The sequence below is a fragment of the Hipposideros armiger genome, unplaced genomic scaffold (genome assembly GCF_001890085.2).
Source record: "Hipposideros armiger isolate ML-2016 unplaced genomic scaffold, ASM189008v1 scaffold_1948, whole genome shotgun sequence".
Lineage (NCBI taxonomy): Eukaryota > Metazoa > Chordata > Mammalia > Chiroptera > Hipposideridae > Hipposideros > Hipposideros armiger.
Window position 1 is genome coordinate 8,041 of NW_017733298.1, and position 12,655 is coordinate 20,695.

General features: G+C 49.7%; 1 protein-coding gene across 1 annotated transcript; it reads right to left on the reverse strand.

Moving 5' to 3' along the window:
* Positions 1-9,249: 9,249 nt before the first annotated feature.
* LOC109378401 (5-hydroxyisourate hydrolase-like) lies at positions 9,250-11,885 on the reverse strand. Its single transcript, XM_019634797.1, is given in 4 exon segments — positions 9,250-9,339; positions 9,893-10,028; positions 11,256-11,395; positions 11,826-11,885. Coding segments are annotated over 4 exon segments (426 nt in total).
* Between the last annotated feature and the right edge of the window lie 770 nt (positions 11,886-12,655).

Consider the following 12,655-nt stretch of genomic DNA (forward strand, 5'->3'; position numbering starts at 1 on the left):
CAGATTATGGAGTCAACTTTAGGCTTCAGGCTTTGGAGACCGACCACAGAACTGTCCCTGGATGACAGAACAGGACTTAAGAGTGGAGCACAGACAGTGGACCCATGTGTTCAGATGCAAGCAGATACCAGGCTGAACCATGGATCCCATATGCAGACCACTTAGAGAGACCATTCACCTATAGCTGGACACCAGTGTCTGACCAGGACCATTTACCTAATCTCCAGCCTTGACCCTTACCCCTAACACCCTACCCCCAACCCTACACCTGTAAACCGCTGAACCCTTAAACAGTTAGCATAACTTAACAAAATATTACTGTATGAAACAGCATGAGATTAAATACAGCACGAGTAAAATGATGCAATCAAGACAGAGTAGAAAGGAGATGAAGGAGGCTGCTGCTTGCGTAAGCAAGTATATTGCAAGTTTATAGTGTTAGTGACTTTTTATTTGGTTTGTTCTCTAGACAGGAACACAGAAAAACTCCACAGCTTAACAGGAATCTTTTATTTTTTAAGATTTTTATTGGGGAATTGGGGGGTTGGGAACAGTGCTGGGGAATAGGGGGAAGGGGAACAGACAAGTTGCTGTCATTTTGTTCTTCACTCTAGTTGTGGAGGACATTGCTTCACTGGCCCAAGTTGGCGCCATCATTATGCTCTTCCCGGGCGAGGCAGATCAGTCACCGGCTTCTGGACGGCCACTCACGGCAGCTGCTGGCCGCTCACGCTGGCTGCTGGCTGCTGGCTACACACGGTAGCCCATGGCAACCCACTGCCACAAGGGCTGCAGCCTACGCCGTCGCCGGTGACTCACGGCAGCCCAGCTCCAGTTTGAGCTGTTGTTCAGCATTTTAGCTGTAGAGGGAAGTGTCACTGGCCCTCATATGTAGGATCTGAACCAGGGCCCTCTGGCATCCCAAGCCAGTTCTTAACCACTGTGCCACTTGGCCTGCCCTTAACAGGAATCTTGAATAATTTATCATTTTGGTCTACTTTCTCAAAATGTCCAGAAGGAAAGAGTGACATTTCTTCTGGTTTGGACATTCTCACAGATATGAGCTCAAACTAGTGCCTGCTTTGTTAAATACAACATAAGTTTTATCAGTTCCATGCTTTTCAACGGTGCTAGAAACTACAGAATGCTGAAAGTAAAACATTAAAATTCAGGTGCACTTTTTCTACCTTTTTACTTAAAGGTGTAGATGATACACGTTTTATTTTTACTGTGAGAATAAAATTTGTCATTAAAAAGTTTCCAGGGCCGGCCGAGTGGCGCATTGGTTAATAGCTGGCTTGGGATGCCAGAGGGCCCTGGTTCAGATCCCACATATGAGGGCCAGTGACACTGCCCTCTACAGCTAAGGTGCTGAACAACAGCTCAACCTGGAGATGGGCTGCAGTGAGTCGTCGGCAATGGCATAGGCTGCAGCCCCTGCCGCGGTGTATTGCCATGGGCTACTGTGTGTAGCCAGCAGCCACAGTGAGCGGCTGTCCAGACGCCGCCGACTGATCTGCCTCTCCCGGGAAGAGCGCAATGATGGTGCTAACTTGGGCCAGTGAAGCAACGTCCTCCACAACTACACGGAAGAACAAAAAGGACAGCAACTTGTCTGTTCCCCTTTCCCCAATTCCCCAGTGCTGTTCCCATCTCCAAATTCCCCAATAAAAATATTTTAAAAAGAAAGAAAAAAAGTTTCCACGTAGGTCGGCCAGGAGGCTCATTTGGCTAGAGCGTGAGCTCTGAGAAACAGGGTTGCTGGTACGATTCCCACATGGGCCAGTGAGCTGAGCCCTCTGAAACTAGATTGAAGACTACAACCTGAGCTGAGCTGCCAGTGGGCGGCCAAATGTCTCAGCTGGTTAGAGTGCGTGCTTTTACAAGAAGGTTGCTGGTTTGACTCCCACATGGGATGGTTGGCCATGTCCCCCACAACTAGATTGAACACAGCACCTTGAGCTGAGCTGCCGATGGGCAGCCGAATGGCTCAGTTGGTCAGAGTGCTTGCTCTGAACAAAAGGTTGCCAGTTCGACTACCACATGGGATGGTGGGCTGCGACCCCCACAACTAGATTGAAAACAGTGACTTAGAGCTGAGCTGTGCCCTTCTGAACTAAGATTGAAGGATAATGCCTTGACTTGGAGCTGATGGGTCCTGAGAAAAACACACTGTTCCCCAATAAAGTAAAAAAAAAAGTTTCCACTTATTGAAGTGTATATCAGTTAACACAGTGAGGTGAAACCACCATTTAAACACTCCCAGACTAAGCACATGACAGTAGCCAAGAAAACATAGTGAAAGGAGACATTATCTTCACATATATTGATGTCAACAGTTCAACATTTTCCAAGTATGAATAACTAATAACTAATAACTAATAGAATAACTAATGCTTCCTACTCCCTACATTTGGTTCACTATTGACTGTTTTCTTGGAAGTATCACAGACAGCACTGTACGTGAAGAAGGTCATGATTTACCCTTGTGTATTTAGATGTGTGTGAAATATCTATATAATTTTCTGAATACGATTTACTATAATGGAGGGATGAGGCAATATGAATCCAAATGGGAACTTCAAATCTCCCACAACACCTATTCCTGCTGCATGCATCTGTCCACATGGCTAACTTCAAGTATGTACATTTTAAAATTAGATACATTCTTAATTGGTCTGTATTGTTTCAATTGTACACAGCATTATATCTGACATTCATGTAACTACAGTGTGATGAATAAGATTCCTACAACAAATTCTACTTTAAAATCAAAATTACCATGCTGAGTGGGATTACTTATATCTCACATTAGTGGGCATTCACTGTATATATTTATCGGACCTTTAGAACAAGTATGTCTTAACTAAAGTGAATATAGGCACAAATAACACAAAAAAAACAATAAGATTGAAATCAATACAATAACTATGAACATGGTCAATTGTTATCAAGTATTATGTACTGTACATAACTATACCTGTTGCTGTTTTAGATGACAGGCAGCACTGCAGTATTTATACTAGCATCACCGTGAGCACGTGAGTGATGCATTGTGCTACATTATGACACCTATGATGTCTCTAGGTGACAGAAATTTTTTTCCTGCATTATAGTCTTATGGGACCAGGTCATATATACAATCTCTCATTGACAGAAACATTATTATGTGATGCATGGCTATACATATACATGAATGGAACTGAATTAAGAGCTCAAACATTAGCACATCCATCTGCAGTTATTTGAGAAAGGAGAGCACCATTAATTTAAGTAAAGAGTCTTCAAATCTGTGCTAGGTACTTGGATGGGGACAGAATCAGCTCTGCGTCTGTCTGGGGCTCAGGCATGCCCCGTCAGGAAAGTGCCTCCCCAGACTCCACTCTGAGCTGCCAGGAACCTCTTGTTAGTTGTGACCTCAGAGGTAGGGAATATGGGCAGAAGCAGAGCCGTGCTGTGGGCTGAGGAAGAACAGATAGATGTTAAAAGGCCCGAGCACAGGCAGGGCACAAAACTGGGGAAGTCGTTGTCCTAGGGATCTGGTGCTGCTTGTCCTCCTGTGAAGGTTCAGGCCACCTCCTCCCTCCCAACGTGTCCCCAGCTGCCTGCCGAAGTCCCACCCCAAAGTCAGCCTGGGTGAGTGCATGGCAAGCTGGACCATAGGTTATGTGCAGATTTTCTTAAAATAGAATGACGAACGTTCCACCCAATGCTGCAGGACTATTTGGATCAGTCTGTCCAGGATCCCGTGTGAGCAAGCTCTGCTGGCCCATGTGGGCCACTTTCAGCCTTGGTTCTGGACTCAGAACTGTGTTAGAATCAGTTTTCCATTTAAATACCTCTGAAATGGATACAATAACTGTTTGTTCCTCATGTGGAAAACGGGAGCAGTAGGTGAGATGAGGCCTGTGAAGGTCCTAAACAGGATTTATTTCAAATTGAGCCTAGTCCCAGAGGCCTGGATTCTCAATTTAATGCAGAGTAAGAAAACGCTTTTCTCTGCTGCCATCTCGTGTGAGGTGTAGGAATAACACCTGTTTGTATAGCCCCTATGAATGTAATCATCTGCTGCCATCTACTGTTCATATTGGGAATAACACATGTTTGTGTGTCACATGTAAATTCTATTATTTAATGCTGCAAGTTTGTGGGCAGCTTTACTACAAAGGTTACACTCCAGCTTGTTTCTCCACACACTTGAAATGCCCATATCATCACCAATATCAACTTCAATTAAAAAGGGAAAGAAATTTAGTAAATGATACATAAATATGTTATACTCAAGGTTCACTTTTTGTAAATAATAAAGAATGCAAAAAGACAAGGATACCTCCTGGAAATTCGATATTTTGCCTGGAAGAATTTTGTAAGATCCTTGGACAGTTATTGGGACTTCAGTAGGTGGTAAGATAGGCTATCAACTGTGATTTCGCATTTGAATTCGTTGTAACTTAAATTAGTGAGGTTACAAAAGTTGGATTTTAATTAAGTTTTGAGGTGTTATTTTTTGCTTCATTGACTTAATTACTACATTTAGAAAACAACCTGATTCATTGTTATGCAGCAAAAGGTACTGTAATTTTTAATTCAGTTAAATGTATTTCTCATCTTAAACTAAACTCATTATCTTTTTTAAGTGCCCTACCTTGAATTTATTGGCATGGAGTCTGTTAGCAGTACCCCGATAGGAATGACTGCATGTGGTGGGGGAGGGGATTGTTTGATGGTTTGTTTTCTTTTGTTAGAAGATAAACTAAACTCATACTTTATTCCACCATTTTCTCATTGGGATGAATACTTGTTTCAGTTTGGCTCTTACCTCCCCTCCCTCCACAAGTAGTTCAGCCCATCCGTCATCTTCCCTTCCCAGTCTATTCAGCACTGGTTCTTCCCTTGTGTGTGCAGTATGTTCACCTCTCACTCACCAATGTAGCATCTTGTTTTGGCCATCTGTTCAGCTGATTATCCTGCTGTTGTCTCCCACCATCAGATTTCCCTCTTTGGAAATGATCCTACTATGACATCTTCCACTATTTCACCAGCTATTCTCTTAGTTGATTCAGTGTGAGTCATCGTCTGTACCTGTCACTCAGGGGAAACCACTCCGAGGCAGACCTCCCAGAGGCTGCTTGTCCTCATGTCTGTAGTGGTCGTCGCGGTTGATCACTGCTTCTCCCTGAAACGCTCTCCTTCCTGGATGCTGCACGAATGAAGCTCCCCTGAGCTGTCCCCTCCCCCAGGCTACAGTTCTGGATCCAGGTCCCCCTGCCCAACACCAACAGGCACAGGAGGCCATATGGATCTTGATTTAACTCTCTCTCTCTCTCTCCTTTTTAAAAAGCCCTTTTAGCTGCTTGATCTTTTAGTGCCATGGTTTCCGATGTTGCTTCTATTCATCTGACTTCTGTATTGTATCACCTGCTCAGAAATCCTCAATCAACTTCATGTCCATCACTAACCCCTTGTTCTTGGCTGTTTTCATTCAAATGGACCAGTGAAACCTAACCTACAGAGGTCCCCAACTGAGTTATTCTCTTCTCCCTGTATCCAGTGCTTCATCCTGACTTTCCAATGTGAGTCCATCCCATTCTCCCTGTCACATCCTGGACCGCCAAGGTATTTTCTTCCTCTTTCCTTCCATATCCAAGCAATTGCCAGCCTCTGCAGACTTAGCCATCCCAATCTATTTTCTATCCATGCTCCCATTCCTTCACCCACTATATTCTTGTCAGTTTTCCAGAGAAACAGACCAATAGGATATGAAGATATACAGAAAGAGATGTATGTTAATGAGCGGGATTATGGGACTAAGGAGGCTGGCAAGTCCAAAATCAGCTGTTCATATATATATACTACTTAATTTGATTTTTGGTTACTTACTCAGATTTTCTATTACTTTGTGATTTAGTCTTGGTAGGTGTTGTGTTTCTAGAAATGCATCCAAGATTTTTACTGTTTTTGTGCTATTTTTCATATTCCACTTACATCATGATTATTTCCTGCTGCATAAATATTTTATGTAAGTGCATTATAAATGGTTGCATAAATGCTGTCCAATGGGTACGTCATGCATTTGGTAGCCTTCCTGTTGTTAAATGTGCCTTGACTTGAACTGTTTTTCTGCAATGAATATTCTCATAGTGCGCATGCGTCTCTTTCTTTGTTCCTTAGAATAACCTCCTAGGTGTTGCGTATTTGGATCACTGGATCTGTAAGCATTTTTTCCTGCTCTGAACAAGTCTCCTGAGGTGATGTCAAGAAGGAAATTAGGCTCAAAGTTAAGCTACCAGTCGAGCACTGAGAACAATTTATGTAGAGGATTTTGTCAGTATCTTTCTATCCCAATTCCATTATCTGGTAAATTATCTGTTTAATAGATTGAAAAACATGAGTATAAATAGTTTTGTTGAATACCAAAAAGTCTCAAGTACCTTATAGAAGTTTCACTTTATTCTTTTATTTTTAAAGATTTTATTGGGGAATTGGGGGAGGGGAACAGTGTTGGGGAATTGGGGAAGGGGAACAGCCAAGTTGTTGTTCTTCAATCTTAGTTGTGTAGGGCACAGCAAGCTCGGCCCCAAGTCCAGTCACGTGCTCAGCTCAAGGTGCTGAGTTCAGTTTTAGTTGCAATTGGGCGTAGCCACCATCCTATGCAGGAGTCGAACCAGCAGCATGGTTGTTAAGAGCACACGCACTATCCACTGAGCCATCCGGGTGGCAGCTCAGCTCAAGGTGCCAAGTTCAGTCTTAGTTGAGGGAGGGCATAGTCCACCATCTCGAATAGGCAGTCTTGTTGTTAGGAGCATGTGCTCTCACCAGCTGAGCCATCCTGCCACCTGGTGGCAGCTCAGCAGCAGCTCAGCTCCAGCGCAGTGTCACTGGCCCATGTGTGAGTGGAACCAGTGACCCTGTTGCTCAGAGCTCACACTCGTGAGTAAGTAAGCTCTTAATTGACTGAGCCACTTGGGCAGCCCTCACTTTATTCTTAATAAGTCCAGTCATGTGAGTTTCCTAACCATATTTAAAATGAGATAAACAGCTGACTCATAGCCATCATCATCAAAACAATGAAAAACACTTATTGAGGATTTGTTCTGTAGCAGACATTGTGGTAAGCTTTTTATATACATAATCTCATTAACTTAACAAAAGCCCTAGCAGGTGGATATAATGAGCTCTAATTTACAAATGACAAACACAGTCCTTGTGAGGGGCAACCTTACAGCCTGTCANTGTGAGGGGCAACCTTACAGCCTGTCAGGAAGCAGAGCAAAGGCCTCAGCAGAGGTCTTTCTGGTTAACACCTATTTCGTGCTCACTAGGAAGCAATGAATGTTCTGAGCTCTAAAAATGGGGAATTTTAAAAGTCACAAAACAAAGACTCTGAGAGGTGTGACCTGTCCCAAGGAACAGGTAACAAAGGGTAGACCTAGTAAAGGTAGACTCAGGCTCAAATTCCAGTGGCCCAGTGCTTAGGAGAGCCATCTCTCAGAACTGCTACAATCGCACATGAAGAAGTGAAAATTAGAAAAGGAGCCACTGCAGCCTAAGTAATTAGGAAGAATTTCCCCCCTCTGCCTGACAAGAGAGCAGGCTGGTGATCAGAGAAAGGGTTGGACTTTGGGCCCCACCAGGCCTCTCCACCAGTAGTATCTTCTGTGGGAAACAACCAGTCCAACCCAGGAGTTCTCTGACTCTGGGATTTGCTCTCACGCGGAGGAAGGTCTGAAGGCCCACTTGGCTCAAGCTGCTGCAGCTCTCTGGTCGTCAGTGGTAGGTGTTGGTACAGATGGTGTGCCAAACCTTGGTGCGGGTGTTTTCTTTCCTTTTATGTCAATTTCTTCTCTGAAAATAAAAATCTGCGCTCAGGTAGAGATTTAGGAAACTGAAGTAAAAGTTTCTAAACCTGCTGCTGTCACTTGAACATTTCAAAGGACCTTAGACACCTGCCCTGGGGTGGTGGGGAGCCCATTCTCTCTGCCATCCCCCACTCCATAAACACCCACACCCACAGCTGAATCATGGCCATCCCTGGGTAGGGAGGAGGCCACTGACACTTGGAACAGAAGGAACCCGATCCCTTCCCACTCCACTGTGGGGGTTACAGTATGGCCCTCCCCACGTGGGAGCACCCCTCCTAGGCGCCTACCCCTGGGTCCAACCTGCCATCCTCCCAGCCATTGGCTACTTGGCACAAAGGCAAAGCGAAGGGGTGGGAAGGAGGGCAGGCTCGAGATTAGAGCCTTGGGGGCAGGGGCGAGATTAGGGCCTAGGGGTGTGAGGTCAGGGCCCTCCTGTGAAGGGAGACCACTGGAGCTGGTGTGGAGGAGCCCAGAGCAGGGCCTGGAGCGATTCACCAATCAGTGCAGACTCGGTTCCCGCAGCCTCCATACCTGAGCCCACAGCTTTGGCTGCTGGTGTTTGCCCGACAGGGACCTCCAAGTGATCCCGCATGTTACCAGGCATGTCCCCCCCAGTGTGAAACCACACAGTTCATGTGACTTCTCCTGCACTCCAACTTTCCTCAGCTTTTCAGGAATCCTCAGTCTCCACGTCTGTGACACAAGGATGACGGCAGCATCCCCCACTGTGATCCTGAGTTTAGGGGCAGGTCTGGCCTAGAGTGAGAAGCTGTTAAAGCTTAGCTTGGCGGTTCCCCGGCCCCCCACATCCTCCTCAGGTCTGGGTGGGCCTGAGTGAGGGTCAGGCTTGCTGGGTTCCCTGCCCCTCCCTGACACTTCTCTGTCCACACAGGCCCACAGTGACCTTCTACAAAGCAAAGGTCCTGGCCTTTGGGATCCCCCTGGACAATGTAGCCCCTGCCCTGGACTTCTGGCTGGGTGGCACCCTCTTTTACACACCCAGGACAGCAGGCCTTCATTTCTTAGGTTTGTCTGATCTGCAAATGAAGGCTTTTCACGTGTGCAGCGTGTCCGGTCACCTGCTGTGGGAGGAGCACTTTCAGGGCCGTTGCCCTTCGGTTCCCTCCCCTGCTGCCCATCCACACGCCCTCCCACCTCGGGCGGGCAGCACCAGCTGAGCTCTGCCCAGTGACTGCAGCAGCCGTGCAGATGCCAGCACCGAATTTATTGATCCCCAAGTCGCAGCTGCCACTGGGAAATGAGGGGCCAGAACCCCTCACAGAAAGTGGGGCCTGAGGCCCCATGATGAGCGTGGAACCCACTGTGGAGGGATGGGACTGGGTTAGGGGCCATGGTGATGGGATCGGTGCTTGAGGCCAGCTGGCGGTCAACTCCCACGGTACATGGTGTAGGACCAGGGGCTCATCAGCAGGGGGACGTGGAACTTGTGGGTCTCATTGGTGATGGTGAAAACTACCTGTGAGGGCCGAGGAAGTGCCAGAAGACAGTGAGGGGCCCGCATGCAGCTCACCAGTACCCTGGTCCCAACGCTGCCTGGGAGACTCCAGCAGCACAGACTGTTGTCCAGGGGCTGGATCAAGGGGAACAGGAGCCCCTGGGCTAGCTAGAGCCTGATAGTGGAGAACTGGAAACCTGGTGAGGGCTGGGGATTGGACTGAGTACTCCCCAGAGAAGGAGCTTGGCTTGAGGGGCCCTGGGCCTGCCGGGTTCCCCAAGTGATGCACCCTGAACAGGGCCAGGTTTAGTGGGAGGCAGTACGGTCAGGCGCAGTGAGTTGGATGGGCTTGGTGAACACCTCTGTCCACGGGGGCTGCATCAGCCTCGGCCCTGTCCCCACAGCCTGACCCAGGGACAAGGCAGGGCCACCTTCCTTCTGGGGGCCCAAGCCAGGTAAAGTCCATGACTGTCACCACCCTGGGAGAGTGGTAGGGGCTCTGGCCACTGCAGGACTTCACCAGGTTCACTGTGAACCACAGGCTTCCACCCTCCGGCCAGCCTGAGGCCCTCACCTCCACATACGGGTAGAAGCTCTCCTGCCCCCTTTTCTACCAGTAGCCCTCAGTGTTGAAGAACAGTTTGTAGGTGCTCGCTTTCATCTGGCCAGGCAGCAGGAGCCCAGGACAGCGGCTGTCGGGGTCAGTGTAGCTGGGGTGGGGTGGGCGGGAGGGGATGAGGTGCCACCTCTGTCTGGCTCTCTGGGTCTGCACACTCTGCAGCCTCAGATGCCCCTGCAGCCTGGCTCGGGATGATGCTAGGGCCTGGGGCAGCCAAGGGACCCCGCTGCACTGTCTTTTTAGGAAACCACAGGAGAAGGGGTAGAACCATGAGCAGTAATCACTTTACGTTTGGCCTGATATTCTCATGCATAAGTATTATTTACAAACTTAAACATAAAATGGATCATACTTCTCATATTGCTTTATAACCTTTATTTTTTAGTTAATAGTGTCCATGGCGGTCTGGGTCAGGAACTCTATCCGGACCCCCATCCACATGGCCTCCTATTTCCAGCCGCAGTGAGCGTCCCAGTGGAGGGCTCCGAGGGCTGGCTTTGCTCGAACCTCACCTGGTTCCCACCAGCTCTGCTTCCAAGGGTCAGCACTGCGCTTAGAAAGAGCGGCATGTACCAGCAGTTTATGGGGGGTTGGGATGGGTCCATATGACCCCCATAGGACTCTATGTGTTCTTCCAAGACCACAGCTAACCCTCAGATGTGACTTGGACCCCGCTTTTGTGAGGGGCTGAACAGGGAGGGTATGAGCTCCACACCCTCAGGCCCTGAACTTTTGGGGCCCAGCCCCCGACTTCCACCACCATAGGAGCCTGTGTCCTTCAAGATCAAGGGTCTGGGGACCCGCTCACAGGGCCCACCCAAGTGCCATGATGCCAACCCAAGCCTGGGCTGGGCCTCCCCAGCAAGGCCTGGGCAAGGGATAGGGGCCGGGCATGGTGTGGGATCCAGCTTTTACCTTGGCTCTTCCTGCCTCAGTCTCCCCATCTGTAATAGGGGTAATTATGGTGCCCGCCCACAGGGTGTAGGGAGAATAAAAGGAAGAGAAATGAAGTGCTCAGTGAGCTGCCTGTTAAACATGGTGACAGTGAGGCCTTTTAGGTTCCACCGCAGGCCTTAAGCAACCCAGCCCTCAGGGGTGTGATGCTGTGCCAGCAGGGACTACACACCTGATGAAACAGGCTCCGGAGGCAGCAGGGGACCATGAGACAGTGGGCAGCTCAGCCGTCAGCCCTCAGTGCCGCCCTCCTTGCCTGGCTGGGATCCTTCGCCTTGCTGCTTGTACCAGCCAGAACTCAGGGCTGGCCCTGGCTTAGGGGAGGTGGTCTGCACCCAAGTCCTGCCCCAGCCCTCCCTCCTACCTTTTCCTCAGTTCCATCCATTGCTGGCCATTGTCCTCCAGCCTGGAGAGCCAGAGGCAGAGGCCCTGGGCGGGGAGTCCTGAGGCAGTGTCCAGCACGTGTGTGGTCAGCGGGCTGCTGACTGGCTCCTTGCCTCTGTCCTGAGTCACGAGACGGGGGCAGGGATGAGCGAGTGGGCCCAAGTGGTGTCCACACCAGCCTTAGAATATACAGCCCCAGCCGGGCAGAGTCCCTAAGTGTCCCTTTGGGGGAGGGGGGACTGGAATTAATGATCAGCATGCGAAGCTGCGGTGTTAGCACGCTGAAATACAGTTCATAAACCAGCTGACCTGTCCCCCATCCGCCCCCACTGGGCCCCCATCCCCTCCACCCAGTCACTGAATGGTACCTCTGGCACACAGGCCTCCCTTCCACCGCTCTTTGCTGCTGGTCAGTGCTGACATGGATGGACAAACCTGGTCTCCTTGTTCTCCCAGAACACAGCTCTCTGTACCCTGGCTCATGGGTCACCGGACCTTAGCCCCAGACAGATGAGGGGACAGAAACCCCGGTCCCTGCCTGGCCCCCTACCTCCAGGGAGCCCAGGTGTCGCTGGAGTGTGCGCAGCCGTGGAACGGCCCTGGAGCTCATGCCTGGCTAATTCGGGACAGCTCGAGGCAGTCAGAGGTCACCCCACGCACACCACCCTCAGAGTTGGGGGAGGCCTGGAGCACCTCCCCCGGCCGGCCCCTGTCTCTCTTCTGTCACCTCCCAGGACCCGGAGACCAAATGTCTGACCAAACCGGGAGGGGGGCAGCGTATGTCCACCTCGGTGCTCGCCAGTAGGGCCCCAGGGAACTTCGTTCAGGAGGGGGTGCAGGTGGGCAAACTGGGTCAACAAACCTGCAGGGGCCACCGAGGCTCCTCCAGGGGCCGGAAATGGAGTCCAGGGGACGGGCGGAATGATAGGGTGGGACTCGAGCAGGTGCTGGGCGGGACAGGGGCTAAAGGGGTGGGGCGGGGTCTGAGGGTCAAAGACACATTTACTGAGTTTCAGAGCAGTTTACCCTGCTCAGGCCCCAGGAGGCTTGCCTGATTCCAGCTGTGGAGGACTCTGCTGTTCTGGGTTGTTGGCAGACTGTTCCACCCGGTGATGCCCTCAACTGCAGACGTCAGGAAGCATTCACTTCTCTGAGCCTCCTCTTCAAACCGAGGGCTGGCTGCCAGCAGCTGACAGTTGGGCAGGAGGGGTGTGTAAACACCCAGCTCCCTGCACAAGGTGATCTGAGGCCGTGTGCGACAGCGGAGCAAGGCTGAAGCCCAAATGCCTTTTTACAACAGCTCTGGGAGTCACTCACCATGATGTTCACAACACAGGTCAGCCCTGTTCTTTGAAGGAGAGAAGGTACAAGGGCGTGGGT